The sequence below is a fragment of the Heterodontus francisci genome, chromosome 10, assembly GCF_036365525.1.
Source record: "Heterodontus francisci isolate sHetFra1 chromosome 10, sHetFra1.hap1, whole genome shotgun sequence".
NCBI lineage: Eukaryota > Metazoa > Chordata > Chondrichthyes > Heterodontiformes > Heterodontidae > Heterodontus > Heterodontus francisci.
This window is the reverse complement of record NC_090380.1, coordinates 87,116,607-87,131,874: the sequence shown is the minus strand read 5'-3', so window position 1 is coordinate 87,131,874 and position 15,268 is coordinate 87,116,607. Positions and strand designations below refer to the sequence as shown.

General features: G+C 41.8%; 1 protein-coding gene across 1 annotated transcript in view; it reads right to left on the bottom strand.

The window, feature by feature from the left end:
• The window catches only part of zbtb11 (zinc finger and BTB domain containing 11), a 54,193-nt gene extending 39,225 nt beyond the window's left edge, over positions 1-14,968 (bottom strand). The window contains exons 1-4 of the mRNA XM_068040944.1: positions 14,475-14,968; positions 8,983-9,221; positions 3,556-3,787; positions 1,295-2,211 (exon numbers count right to left, since the gene is read on the bottom strand). Coding sequence (XP_067897045.1) covers positions 1,295-2,211; positions 3,556-3,787; positions 8,983-9,221; positions 14,475-14,784 — 1,698 coding nt within the window. The 5' untranslated portion in view covers positions 14,785-14,968. The remainder of the gene's footprint in view (positions 1-1,294; positions 2,212-3,555; positions 3,788-8,982; positions 9,222-14,474) is intronic.
• Positions 14,969-15,268: the final 300 nt, after the last annotated feature.

Below are 15,268 nucleotides of genomic sequence, written 5' to 3'. Positions count from 1 at the left end.
TATCCAAAAGCTGCATTGTGCCTCAGTGGTTTCATTGCCTTTGACCAAAAAACTCTCAAAAACTCACACTGGGTCATTTAAAACTCAGTGTAAAACTTTTTAGTAATCTTTGTTTTTGAAACCATTTGACCTTGTGAAAGACCAAGGAGTTCATTGAAACACAGATCAAGTTTCAAACAAATTAAACGTAAAAAGTGTTGACAAATAGGTACACAGCATAAGATTTCCTCTGCCCTTTCATTCAACCCCTGACTATGCATTTTAGACACTGACCTTTTAAGTTGAAGGTGGGGGGGGGGGGGGGGGGGGTGCGGGGTACAAACACAACCTCATTAAAATGCTTACTTCTATTTTTGTGTTATTTTCCCCACTCTAATTTTCCTGCTTGCCCCTGTTGGCATTGACATCTTTGCAGCTGAGTTGCCTGGCACCTTCCAGTGCCTCCCATTCAAAGGCTATTATTTATGTCACAGATTACCAATACCCACTATCTGACAGTGTCCGTATCACAGCTGAAACTAGCTCTCTCCTCACCTGGTGGTCATGTATGTGCGCTTCTAGCAGAAGGAGCTGGATCAGCAGCAGGAATCCTGACCAATTTCTCTTGTGTAGGTCAAGCCAACTATAACATCCACCCACCATTAACAAACTGAGGACTTTCCTGGTGTGTGTGGCTCAGCTATTCATTGAATATTTCAATGGAGAAGCCATCCTTTTTACTTGTTTTAACTGATGTCCCACTGGTTTTTATTTAAACAGTGGAGTTTTAGTGTAGTGATTGCGTGACTGGACTAATAATTCAGAAAATGAGAGTTCAAATCCCACCATGGCAATTTAAGAGGGAAAGAAATCTACTATTCTTACACGGTCTGACCAACATGTAACTTTAGTCCTAAGAATGAATTTAAAAAGAAAATCAAGACTGCCAATCTAGGTGGCAAAAGATATTAATCTGAAACCAAGAACAGAAACATAAAAAAAATTAATATTTGATACATATGTAGTAATTGCTTTAGGTTACAAAATTTACCAAGTTCCAATATAATCTTAGTGCAGTTGACAATCATATTTTGTGTTGTTTATAATCCAAATAAACCCCAACCATTCCTGTAACTCTGTTATAGCTCTGCACTAAGGGCCTATATATTACTTAATCCAATATTCTGTAAAAAAAAGAGTTTCTGTAGTAGACTAGGAATATCAGGTGAACAGGATAATGGTCTAGGCTATTAAATCTGCATATCATTTACCCACTGCCCATTTCCCAAAACTCTCTGCAGTTAAAATTTCATACCTGCTGTGTTGCAGATTTTAGGTTAGTTTTTCTGGCCCGCAGCTTCTTCTCAGTACCTTTATGTAACCGAATGTATCCACCTTCAGCCAATGTACGTTGTCGTAATCTACTTTTGTAAGTATCATCTAAGAGGCATTTGGAAGAAGAGGCAACAGAAACAGCTTTCACAGCTTTCTGTTTGTCATGTAATTTTGGTGGCCTACCACGCTTTCGCTTTGGCACATCTGACACATTACTATTCAAGGTGTCTACAGACTCCACTTTTACTTGATTTTCATTCTCATTCCCATTAACAGCAGGTGTGTCCATCTGTACATCCACAGTGGGAGCTTCTGCCACATCCTTGGCATTACTCTCTGTGCATTCCAGAGCCGGCACAGTTACACTGGACGCCACAGATTCAGTTTGTACATTAGCCTGGCTGTTTTCATCACCACTGCCTTCCACAGGGCAGTCCAGAGTAGCTTGACATTGCTGAACCGTCAGTTCTTTAGCTGTTTGTGCCTCTTCTGATTCATGTGTTACTGCTTTGTTCGGGGTCTCATCTTCCATACTGGTTGGAGGTGCTTCAGCAGGTACAGGAATTTGTACAGGCTCCTGAAGTACCATTGTTATGGAGCCATCACCAGTGTTTTCATTAGTTTCAGGTTCCTTACGTTCTAAAGTATTAACATCTGTAGGCACCTCCACTTCTGGGGTATTGATTCTGGAATTGACAGTTTTTATATCTGCTTTTTGGTACACTGTAATTTTCCTTTCCTCCAGTTGCTTATGTACATGCTCACATATCTCCAGAACTTCATGCATCAGTAGATGCCGTGCCAATGTGGCAACATCAGCCATGTGGCAGAAATCAAATGCCAAGACAGATGTGTAGGCAAATTCCAACAATGGCAGAAAACTTGTCTTGTTAAATCCTGGAAGGGAATTAAAAGTGTGGTGTTTTACATAAACATTGTTTTCAAACTGATTAATTATAAATATACCAATTCCAACTGTATGGCAGCTTACTGTGTTGGACACCAACATGAAATGCTAGTTTGTTACCTCCTTTTAGAATCTTAATTTCCACTATGTCACTGTAGGAGTCGTTGACCAAAAACTTTACCGTGAAAAAGAGGGAAAATTAGAACACAGCACTTTCACATTTCCTGGTGGCTGCTTCAACATGCTGCCAGTGGTGTCTGGGACTAAGTCGCCAGGCCTCTTGGCCATATATTGTGTATGCATCGAGATGACAAGAACAGATTCTAATATAGAAATAAAGCATAGGATAGCATTCAAATCTCAAATACTTCTGCTCAACTATGACAATTATGCAATTAGACTGCAAGATTACACAATCTTCAATTAAATTGATGACTCCTTTCTCACACTTCACTTCCTATAATCGTTACCATTTATTACTGGAATGCAAATGTGAGCAAAAAGGGGAGGACTATGAACTTGAAACCATCTCCATTCATTTTTAAGATCAGAATGATCATGAGATTCTTTCAGGTCTTATAGGACAAACTGACGTAGGTTTATTGCAGTGTACTAAAAGCCAAATGTAGAAACCTGATGACAAATTAATGAACAGGAATCCACCTGAGGGAAAAAAATTGCATATAAACAACTTATCCAAACAACCTTAACCAATTCATGATGTTAAGAAAGAAAGAGCTAAATATATTAGATGCAATGGGATCCATCATCTCCCACTTGGTGGCAGGCAGCCAGGGGTGACCAAAATGGGCAGAGGATGGTTCAGTTTATAAATGATTAGGTAAGCCATCATTGAGGCTATTTGGATGCAGTACACAAGGGTGAACAGCCTGTGAAATTGTACTGCAGCTGGGTCATCTGGGGGTGTTAATGCCTTCAGGAGAAGATGATGAGCAAAAAAGGTCAAAAAAGAGGCAGCAGTGTCAGAGTGAAAGAAAAGAAAAAACATACCTTAATTACATTCTGACACTGGCCTCATTAAACCCATCAGAATTAATGTGCTACAGTTAATATTAACTGTGGCCTAATAAACTTTTATAGTTGTCTAGTACTCCTGCCACTGATTGAGAAAGTCTGTTTTGCCACAATAGAGACAAAGCTCTACTGAACGAAAGCAAAACTCCTTTATAACCTAGTGACTTGTTTCATGCTATTGGGTGAAGCTTACCATCACTCCTTAGCAAGAGTGAATCCATTTAATGTTGTTACTGAGGACAAACACTACAATTCATAGCCATAATAACCACATACAAAACTACTTGATTACTTCATACCTGAAAGGTCGACAATAGCTTCATGACTGGAGACCGCCCCCTTTTCGATGAAGAGTTCTCGAAAATATTCGCTGCTTGCTGCCAGAATGGACTTGTGTGCTTTGTACATCTGTCCCTCAATCAGGAGCGTGACATCACAGAACTGGCTGCACAGCCTCTGAAGGTTCAATTGCTCTAACACTATTTGACAGTGCTTTTCGGATTCCTGTTTCACAAGGCCCTTGCTATCCACCTGAATAAATTGATTTATTTGTATAGTTCAAAATCATGTGTTATGATAATTTAAGTCAATCAATAACAGACTAGTTATCAACTACCTGAAGAACCACAAAATATCATCTTCAACTATCACCCATCCATCTAGCTCCCTTAGAGGTCTTTAAAGTTATGAATGGATTTGATAGGACAGATGTAGAGAAGATGTTTCCTCTTGTGGAAGATTACAAAACTGGGGGCCATAAATATATTGTCACTAACAAATCCAAAGAAGAATTCAGGAGAAGTTTCTTTACTCATTGTGGTGAGAATGTGGAACTCACGCCAGATGGAGTGTTGAGGCAAATAGCACAGATGTTAGTGACAATATTATATTTCTGGCTCCCAATTTTGTACTCCTCCACAAAAGGAAACATCTTCTCTATGCCTACTCTATCAAATCCATTCATAATTTTAAAGACCTCTTAGGGAGCCAGATAGATGGGTGACAGTTAAGTGAATACTAGATAAGTACATGCGGGAGAAAGGAATAGAACAATATGTTGATGGGGTCTGATAAAATAAAGTGGGAGGAGGCTCTTGTGGAGTGTGAATACCAGCATAGGGATGTTGGGCCAAATGGCCCATTTCCACGCTGTTACAGACTATGAAGCAACTGAACTAATTCTGTGAGATACTGGTGAAAGAGGTTTAAAATGTAGACTGCTGACTTGAGTAAAACTGTAGAAGGATCAGAGTAGAGTATCACATGGATTTACTTTGCTGAAATACTAGAGTTTGCTTCTCCAATAACATCTACACGCTTCTGCATTGAGGTAGATCAGCCATGATGTAGTTGAATGGCAGAGCAGGCTTGAGGGGCCGAATGGCCTACTCTTGCTCCTATTTCCTACGTTCTTATCATGCGCCAGAACCCTGAAAGAAAGCATATGTGCATACTGCTTGGTGTTTCCTTTATTAAGACTTAAATAAATGATGTCCTGGTGACATTGGGAAGAAAGGTAAGGACTGAGAATGTGGGAGAAACAAAATGACTGAAAGTGAAGTTGTCTTTACCTAGTTGTTGTGTTATCAATCAACAGAAGTACTGTAAACTACCCATTGGCCATATACATTGTAGTTTAGAAAAACTGCACTTGCACAAAGCATGGTCAGGAAATATTGAGCATGTCATATTTAGAAGTGTTCAGAAATATTTAACAGCTAATGGATAAGATAAAGGTTTTGTAACAGGTTCTCAAGAATTATAGATCGAAAAACACTGTTTCCTCTGATAAGCTATCTTGTTTGAAAACGCTTTATATTATTTGAGATATTACGCTTTGAATAAATGAACTTTACTTGTGAGCATATTTTTTTCTCGTCATTGATTGGGCTTGCATAAAGCTAGCAAATCAACAGTATCATGTAATAGGGTGCCACATTATATAAATGAGGAAAGTGCCAAATCTAATTCCTGCTCTTTGCAGAAAAAGCTCATTTCACCCAGGGCAGTGATAGGGCGTAATATTTGGGCATGGCATACATTCTAGGAATCTTGAGAAGGGAAAAAATGGTTCCAACTCCTGACTGCTGAACATTGACTCCACTAGAAAGCTACAGATGTGGACAACATGGTGAAGAATGCTGTTTGCTGTGTGTAGCAACACTGTAAATGTATTCAAAAGAATCATGTTTATGACTCTGCTATACATTACATCTAGAGCAACTCTACTCTCTCCTTATCCCCAACCCTTTACCCTGACAAGTGGGGATGAGACAGACTGAGTTGTAATTTGCCAGTCCCCACTGAATGCTGCCCTAATATTACTGGTCAAGTATATAAATGAAGAATAATCACCAGGCTGTTTATGAAATCATATCCCAGGGCAACACCGTTTTCAGGAAAATAGGACTAAAAGAGAGAGAAGTTGAGGGCGATGGAAAAATACTACATGCATTGTTAATTGTTACTCTAAGGTATTTTTACAGCTTCAACTTTCCTTTAACAAACTGGGTGAGGTTCTTTGTGGCTGTCACTGCAAATGAATTAAAGCAGGCATAACACACTTTTTCCTAATACTAACAGTGCATTGTTGATCGTTGATGACACAAAACTAGGTGGGAATGCTGATGACACAAAACCACGTGGGAACGCAAGTTGTGAGGAGAGTACAAGGAGGTTTCAAGGGGACTTGGACATGCTAAGTGAATGGGCAAGGACATGGCAGATGGAATATAATGTGAATAAGTTATCCACTTTGGTAGAAAAAACAGAAAGACAGAGTATTTCGTAAATGGTAAGAGGTTGGGAAGTGTTGATGTCCAAAGGGACCTGGGTGTCCTTGTTCATGAGTCACTAAAAGCGAGCATGCATTGCAGCAAACAATTAGAAAGGCACATGGTGTTGGCCTTCATCGCAAGGGGTTTTGAGTACAAGAGTAAAGAGGTCTTGCTGCAATTGTATAGAGCCTTGGTGAGACCGTACCTGCAGTACTGTGTACAGTTTTGGTCTCCTCATTTAAGAATGGATACACTTGTCATAGAGCGAGTGCAACGGATGTTTATCAGACGAATCCCTGGGATGGCGGGATTGTCTTACGAGGAAAGATTGAGGAAACTGGGCCTGCATTCTCCAGAGTTTCAAAGAATGAGAGGTGATCTCATTGAAACATACAAAATTCTGACAGGGCATGACAGGGTGGTTGGAGATGGGATGTTTACCCTGGCTGGTGAGTCTAAAACCAGGGGACATAGTCTCAGAATAAGGGATAGGCCATTTAAAACTGAGATGAGGAAAAATTTCTTCACTCAGAGGGTGGTGAATCTTTGGAATTCTCTACCTTAGAGGGCTGTCGAAGGTCAATCATTGAGCATGTTTAAGACAGAAATCGACAGATATCTAGATGCTAATGACATCAAGGGATATGGGTATAACACGGGAATGTTACTCCTGTTCCTATTATCATTACTTACTCCATTACATTTCTTTGTACGAGGCAGGTAGTTTTTTAAATTCGTTCAGGGGATGTGGACGTCACTGGTTAGGCCAGCATTTATTGCCCATCCTGAATTTCCCTCAAGAAGGTGGTGGTGAGCTGCCTTTTTGAACTGCTGCAGTCCTTAGGGTGTAAGTACACCAACAGTGCTGTCAGGAAGGGAATTCCAGGATTTTGATGCAGCAGTGAAGAAGCGGCGATATAGTTCCAAGTCAGGATGGTGTGTGGCTTGGAGGGGAACTTGCAGGTGGTGGTCATAGAGTCATTGAGTTATACAGCACAGAAACTGGCACTTCAGCCCATCGTGTCTGTGCCGGCTATCAAGCACCTATCTATTCGAATCCCATTTTCCAGCACATGGACGCAGCCTTGTATGCTATGGCGTTTCAAGTGCTCATCTAAATACTTCTTAAACGTTGTGAGGGTTCCTGCCTCTACCACCCCTTCACGCAGTGTGTTCCAGAATCCAACCACCCTCTGGGTGAAAACATTTTCCTCCAATGCCCTCTAAACCTCCTGCTCTTTACCTTAAATCTATGCCCCCTGGCTATTGACCCCTCCACTAAGGGAAAAAGTTTCTTTCCATCTATCCTATCTATGCCCCTCATAATTTTGTATGCCTCAATCATGTCCCCCCTCAGCCTTCTCTGCTCTAAAGAAAACAACCCCAGCCTATCCAGAGCTCTTCATAGCTGAAATGCTCCAGCCCAGGTAACATCCTGATGAATCTCCTCTGCACCCCTTCCAGTGTAATCACATCCTTCCTACAGTATGGTGACAAGAACTGTACACAGTACTCCAGCTGTAGCCTAACTAGCATTTTATACAGCTCCATCATAACCTCCCTGCTCTTATATTCTATGTTCCGGCTAATAGAGGCAAGTATCCCATAAGCCTTCCTAACCACCTTATCTACCTGTGCTGCTGCCTTCAGTGATGTATGGACAAGTACACCAAGGTCCCTCTGACCCTCTGTACATCCTAGGGTCCTATCAACCATTGTATATTCCCTTGCCTTGTTAGTCCTCCCAAAATGCATCACCTCACACTTCTCAGGATTAAATTCCATTTGCCACTGCTCCGCCCATCTTACCAGCCCATCTATATCATCCTGTAATCAAAGGCTTTCCTCCTCACTATTTACGACACCACCAATTTCCATGTCATCTGCGTACTTACTGATCATACCTCCTATATTCACATCTAAATCATTAATGTACACTACAAACAGCAAGGGTCCCTGTGGTACACCACTAGTCACAGGCTTCCACTTGCAAAAACAACCCTCGACCATTACCCTCTGCCTCCAAGCCAATTTTGGATCCAATTTGCCAAATTGCCCTGGATCCCATGGGCTCTTACCTTCTTCACCAATCTCCCATGCGGGACCTTATCAAAAGCCTTACTGATGTCCATGTAGACTACATCAACTGCTTTACTCTCATCTACACATCTAGTCACCTCCTCGAATAATTCAATCAAGTTTGTTCCCATGCATCTGCTGCCCTTGGTCTTCTAGGTGGTGGAGGTCGCGGGTTTGGAAGGTGCTGTCTGAGGAGCCTTGGTGAGTTACTGCAGTGCATCTTGTAGATGGTACACAGTGCTGCAACTGTGCATCAGTGGTGGAGGGAGTGAATGTTGAAGGTGGTGGATGGGGTGCCAATCAAGCGGGCGGCTTTGTCCTGGATGGTTTCGAGCTTCTTGAGTTGTTGGAGCTGCACCCATCCAGGCAAGTGGAGAGTATTCCATTAATTGCCCGACTTGTGCTTGTATATGCTTTGGGGAGTCAGGTGAGTTACTCGCCGCAGGATTCCCAACCTCCGACCTGCTCTTAAAGCCCAAGCATTTATATGGCTGGTCCAGTTCAGTTTCTGGTCAATGGTAACCCCCAGGATGTTGATAGTGGGGGATTCAGTGATGGCAATGTCATTGAACTTCAAGGGGAGATTGTTAGGTTCTCTTGGTTGAGATGGTCATTGACTGGCACTTTTGAGGCACAAATGTTACTTGCCACTTATCAGCCCAAGCCTGGATGTTGTCTAGGTCTTGCTGCATATTGAGCTATTTTGCCTCTAACCTTCCTAGACTGTAATTGGACTACCCCCATTGCAATAGTTACACTGAAGGAAACTTTAACAAATTTGTAGTGGACACGAACATCCTTTGGCTGAACCTCCTTGAAACCCCTCATGTACACAGTTCAACCTACGTGTTACAATAAAATATTACTTACAAATACCAATTCTTGCTTTGGGACATTTTTTTTCCTGGTTGTTCTTGGAGGGACATTGGATCTTCCCTCGGAATTAGTCAACTCATCATCAGTGTCATTGCTATCCTCCAGCATTGGAGTATCTATTCCCAGCTGCTCCAGGATTTCCATTGTATCGGCAGATACTGACTTGTTTCGATCGACCTTCTCCTTGCACTGAATACATTCTCTGATGTAGTCTTTCACTTGCTTAAATATACCTGAAAATAAAACAAAACATCATCAGAAATATAGGAAGGTTCATAGATGCAAAGACACAGGAGCTTAGTTCTCCTCCCCATCCCATGAAAAAGAATTAAAGATGCAGTGAATGGGATTTATTTTAAAGAATCGTAAATCATAAAATTGAACATGTATGATACATTTACAACTGGTCTTTGAAAGGCATACTTAAATCAGTTTGAACATTTTTTTAAAGTTACCTTTTAAAACATAAAGTACATTGTTTAGCCTGCTCTAACTTATTGGACCTTTCTCAACTTGCTATCATGAGTACAATGAGATATTGTCTGCAGAATTTTCTTTATCGAGTGGAAAACTGAAAAAGTAGCAATCCGATTTCAAATATTTTATACTGAAAATTACATTGTATAAGGACAGTGCCACTTAATATATCAACATACGAATCAGGAGCAGGAGTAGGGCATTTGGCCCCTCAAGCCTGCTCTGCCATTTGATAAGATCATGGCTGATCTGAATGTGGCCTCAACTCCACTTTTCTGTCTGTCCCTCATAGCATTTGACTCACTAGTCTATCAAAGATCTATCTAACCCAGCCTTGAATATATTCAATGATGCAGTGTCTGCTGCTCTCTGAGGAAGCGAATTCCACAGACTAACAAACCTCAGAGAAACAAAATTCTCAACTCCTTCTTAAATGCATTTAAACTGTACTTTTAAACTATGTCCCCTAGTTCTAGTCTCGCCCATAAGTGGAAATATCCTACAGCATCCACCATGTCAAATCCTCTCAGGATCTTATACGATTCAATAAGATCACCTCTCATTCTTCTAAACTCAAATGGGTATTGGCCCAACCTGTTCAACCTTTCCTCATAAGATAACACCTGCATCCCAGGAATCAGTCAAGTGAACCTTCTCTGAACTGCTTCCAATGCAATTTTATCCTTACTTAAGTAAGAAGACCACTTTAGTAACCTAATCACAAATAGGGCAAAATATTCTTTCTATCTCAACTTACACACATGCGGTTCTGGGATTCTTTTAGTGAAAACTCAAAATGCCAAAAACTAAACACATCAGAAAATCTGCTGTATATGCTACAGCCTAACTGAGTTTTAAAAAAATATGCCAGGTGGATGAAACATATAAACGTAAAAATAATTATCCAAGTGAACGTTTTACTCATTGAAATTCTAGTTTATCAGTTATTTATCATTCCCTTTCATTTGCCATGCTGCACCCTGATCAAAATATGTGAAAAAATATTCATTCTTGTGCTTCTTGCAATGCTGTTATTAGAAATTGAGCATAAGCAACAAAAGATAAACTTGTGTCAGAATTGTTTTCTGTTTCCTGGATATTAACTTTAGCACAGTGTTTCCTTCAGACAGCCTACAAGAGATTGGGAACAACCATATATAAATTGTGTAGGCATGCACTTCTTGTCCACAAATGTTATTGCCTTGTCATGGTTTTTGTCACACTTTTCAGTCAAAACTGCAAATTGCTATGTCAACAATGCCAATCTATGGGCTGTATAAACTGTCCACAATATAGTTTCAGCCTCTGGCCACTAGGTATCTCTGTGGAATGAGTTTCTGAAATCATCTCGTATAATAAAACTTATATTCATCAAGTGACCTTGGGCAAAGCAATATGCAATTTACTGTTGAGAAATCAAAAAAGTATTATCAAATTTCATTTATTAGTCAACGTATGCAAAAACCAGACATTTGTAACACTAATGCTGTCCATGTCAATCCATGATCTGCCAAAACTGAGCTGACCATGATGTATTGATTCAACCCACTTAAAAAAGACCATCTCATCACTGATATGATACTGCAGTTGGAAGACTATTTCTGCTGCCTCTCACCTCCTCTACCCACTTTCAGAAAATATTTTAGGATGCAGAATGAGTAATTTGAGACATGACGTGATGAGTATAGCAACCTTGCAAGAAAAAGGTAACTTTGGAACGATGGTTTCCAAAGCTTTCATCAATGGGGTTTTCCTCACCTCGTGTCTGTGTCTGTTATAAACTAATTGATAGAAATTAATAGCTGTGATTAGTCAACAACTTATATTTATATAGTGCCTTAAATGTAAATTTAGGGACACAGTTATCTGAAGGTTGTGGGGCTGGAGGAGATTACAGAGATAGGGAGGGGAAAGGCCATGGAGGGATTTGAAAACAAGGCTGAGAATTTTAATATTGGAGCACTGCTTAACCAGGAGCCAATGTAGGTCAGTGAGCACAGGGGTGATGGGTGAATGGGACTTAGTGCATGTCAGGATATGGGTAGCAGAGGTATGGATGAGCTCAGATTTACTGAGGGTAGTATATGGGAGGCTGACCAGCAGCAAGTCTAGAGGTAACGAAAGCATGGATGAAACAGGTGCCGGGGAAAGAGATGGAATCGATTAGGGTACAGAGTTCGGTGCAGGGATTGAAGACAATGGCTTTGGCCTTTCCAATCTTTAACTTTCTGTTCATTCAGTACTGGATCTCAGACAAGCAGTCTGACAATTTACAGACAGTGGAGGGGTCGAAAGAGCTGGCAGTGAGGTAGAATTGGGTGTCCTCAGTGTGTTAGTGGAAACTGGTGCTGTGTTTTTAGATGATGTCCCTGAGGGGAAGCACGCAAATGAGAAATAAAAGGTGCCAAGGAGAGATTCTTGAAGTACACCAACGATAACGGTGCAGGAGCGGGAAGGGAAGCCATTGCAAATAATTCCCTGGCTATGTTTAAATAGATAAGATGGAAACCAGGCTGAGTTAGTCCCACCCAGCTAGACGACAGTGAAGAGGCGTTGGAGGAGGATGGTGTGGTCGACTGTGAGAAACAGGTCGAGAAAGGTGAGGAGGGATAGTTTACTTTTTTGTCACAGTCACAAACAACGATATTTGTGACTTTGATAAGAGTTGCTTCGGTACTGTTGCAGGGGTGGAAACCTGATTGGAGGGATTCAAACCTGGAGTTGTAGGAAAGGTGGGCATGGACTTGGGAGGCGACAAAACATTCAAGAACTTTAGAAAGGAAAGGGAGGTTGGAGATGGGGCGGTAGTGTGTAAGGATGGAGTGCGTGATCAAGGTTTTATTTTGAGGAGAGGGCTGATGATGCAGAATTGAAGGGGAGGGGGATAATACCTGGAGAGAGAAGCATTAACAATATCAGCTAACATGGGACCCAGGATGGGAAGTTGGGTGGTCAGCTGTTTAGTTGGAATAGGGTTTAGGAAGCAGGAGGTGGCTCAGAGAAGGCATAAGAGGAGCTAAGAGAGAAAGTAGAGAACAATGCGAGTTCAGAGCTGGGACAGGTGGGACACTTAGCAAAAGTTTGGTCTGGTGGGCTAGGGGCAAGTGGCAGAGGCAGCTGATTGGATGATCTCAATCTTAGTGACAAAGAAATCCTTACACTTGTTATAGAATCATAGCATAGTTACAGCACACAAGGAGGCCATTCGGTCTATAGTGTCCAGGCTAGCTCTCTCAGATAGCCTCACTCTCCGGCCTTTTCCCCATAGCCCTGCATTTCTTTCCTCTTCAGATGATTATCCATTCTCTTCTGAAATCCACAATTGAATCTGCAACCACCACACTCTCAAGGCAGTACATTCCAGATCCTAACCACTCGCTGCGTAAAAACGTTTTTCCTCATGCTACCTTTGGTTCTTTTTCTATTCACTTTAATTCAGTGTCCTCTGGTTCTGGATATTTTGGTCAATGGGAACCATTTCTTCCTATCTATTCTGTCCAGACCCGTCATGATTTTGAACACCTCTATCAAATCTCCTCTTAACCTTCTCTAAGGAAAACAGACCCAGCTTCTCCAATTTCTTCACATAACTTAAGTCCCTCATCCATGGAACCATTCTTGTAATTTTTTTCCGCACACTCCCTAATGCCTGTACATCCTTCCTAAAATGTGGTACCCAGAATTGGACACAATACTCCAGATAAACCTAAACCAGTGTTTTATAAAGGTTTATCATAACTTCCTTGCTTTGTTACTCTATCCCTCTATTTGTCAAGCTCAGGATCCCGTATACCTTATTAACTTCTTTCTCAACCTGCCCTCCCACCTTTAATGATTTGTGCACATATACCTGCAGGTCCTTCTGCTCTAGCAACCCCCTTCAGAATTGTAACTATTTATACTGCCTCTCCTTATTCTTCCCACCAAAATGTATCACTTCATTTCTCTGCTTTAAAATTCATCTGCCACACATCCGCCCATTCCACCAGCCTGTCTATGTCCTCTTGAAGTCTATCACTATCCTCCTCACAGTTCACAATACTTCCAAGTCATGTCATCCACCAAAATTTTGAAATAGTGTCCTGCACACCCAAGTCTCGGTCATTAATATAGGTCAAGAAAAACAACAGTCCTAATACCAATCCATGGGGAACCCCACTATATGCCTTCCTCCAGTGCGAAAAACAAGCATCCATCACTCCTCGCTGTTTCCCGTCATTCAGCCAGTTGTTGGAGGTGACGGTGGAGGAGACAGGGATAGAGGGAGGGAGGGGGGGTTAGGTGTAAGAAGATGGGTTTGCAGTAGAGATAAGAAGCATTTGAGGATGACCCTAGAATTGTCAATAACTCTGAGTGTTGTATCATATGAGTACTATGATGGTAGCAGGTTAACTAGATGGACTTTGGTCTGTTTTCCTCAAGCAATTCTTATGTTCCAAGCCATACAACAAGCAGTTTCCAGAGCCATCAACATTAATAGAACGACGAAAATAGAGCAATTTAAAAATTCAAGGCTGATCATAATCATCTTTAAAAGGGAGATTAAAAAAAAAGCTACATCAAAACAAGTTAAATCAACAGAAATGAAACTTGTCTAGCAACATACTAGCAGTGAGGTGGCTGATGATTCTAATTTACTTTTTAAAAGTTTTCATGTAAACTAAAGGCTCCAGTTTTGTCTAAAGGCACAATGGGTGACAGGCAGTTTTACATAATTAAAAAGTTGATAAATTTCGATTTATATAAATGGGCAATCCTGATGAAAGGCGTTGGACAAAACAAAATGGTCATTTTTTTTGCGTTGTATTGCCCAATAGCGGCAGGCTGTTTTGTAAACCAGCAGCAAGTGGCCAGACAGGCGGGAGGTTTCACATAAATTAGCCGGCCTGGCGGTTGGCAATGTGTGTCCTTCCTGATCTCCCCGCCCCTAGTGTCCTGGCTGCAGCTTCCCCTCCCAGGAGGAAGCATCTATGTGCCGTTCTCCTCCACCGCTGTCCTGTTTCTCTCACCTCTCCACCAGTAGCTCTGAGAGATGTTCCTCCAGGTCTGCTCCCGGGTGAAGTGGAAACCCTCGGCGCTCTCGTGGAAGGAGGCGATGAGCTCCCGGCGGGTCTCGGCCTCCAGCACAACCTCCAACTCGTCGAACTCGTCGCGGTCCTTGCGCTTCTTCTGGTAGTAGAGGGTCCCCCGGCGCACCACGTAGCAGGCAGCGGCCTTGCGGATCTTCCTCTTGACGTTACCCTCGGTCCCCGGCGCATAAGGTTCCTTCTCGTTGGTCAGGTAGCGGATGATGGCTTTGTAACTCTCCTCGTTCGACATGTCACAGCCCCCTGTGGCTGCAGCCGAGGCCTCACTGGGAATGTCGAGAGTCAAAATAAAAATAAAGAGTTTAATCAAAGTTCTTTCAGATATTGCTTTTATTTATTTTTATTGTAAGTTGGTTGTTTTCGGACGGAGCAAGCGGGAAAGGTTTCCTCGGATAGACAAAATGGCTGCTGCACAACCGGAGATGACATCATGCAGCCGTGACCCCCCACGTGAGCCGGATGGACTTTCTCTGCAGGATGGATGCCCAGTCTCTTGGTTACCATTGTTTAAAAAGTTTCTCTCTGCCCCAAGAGGTAAAGGTACCCCAGAGCCGTAGCTAACTTCCTGGGAATAGATCATCGGTTGGTTGGATGTTTGGTGGTAGAATTCGTATCAGTGCCTCTAATTTTGGGAGGGGGAATTCTGCCCGAACAAGAGCCTCCATTATACCTTGATGGGGTGTGGAAACATTGTGCCTTCAAAGTTGATTGGATAA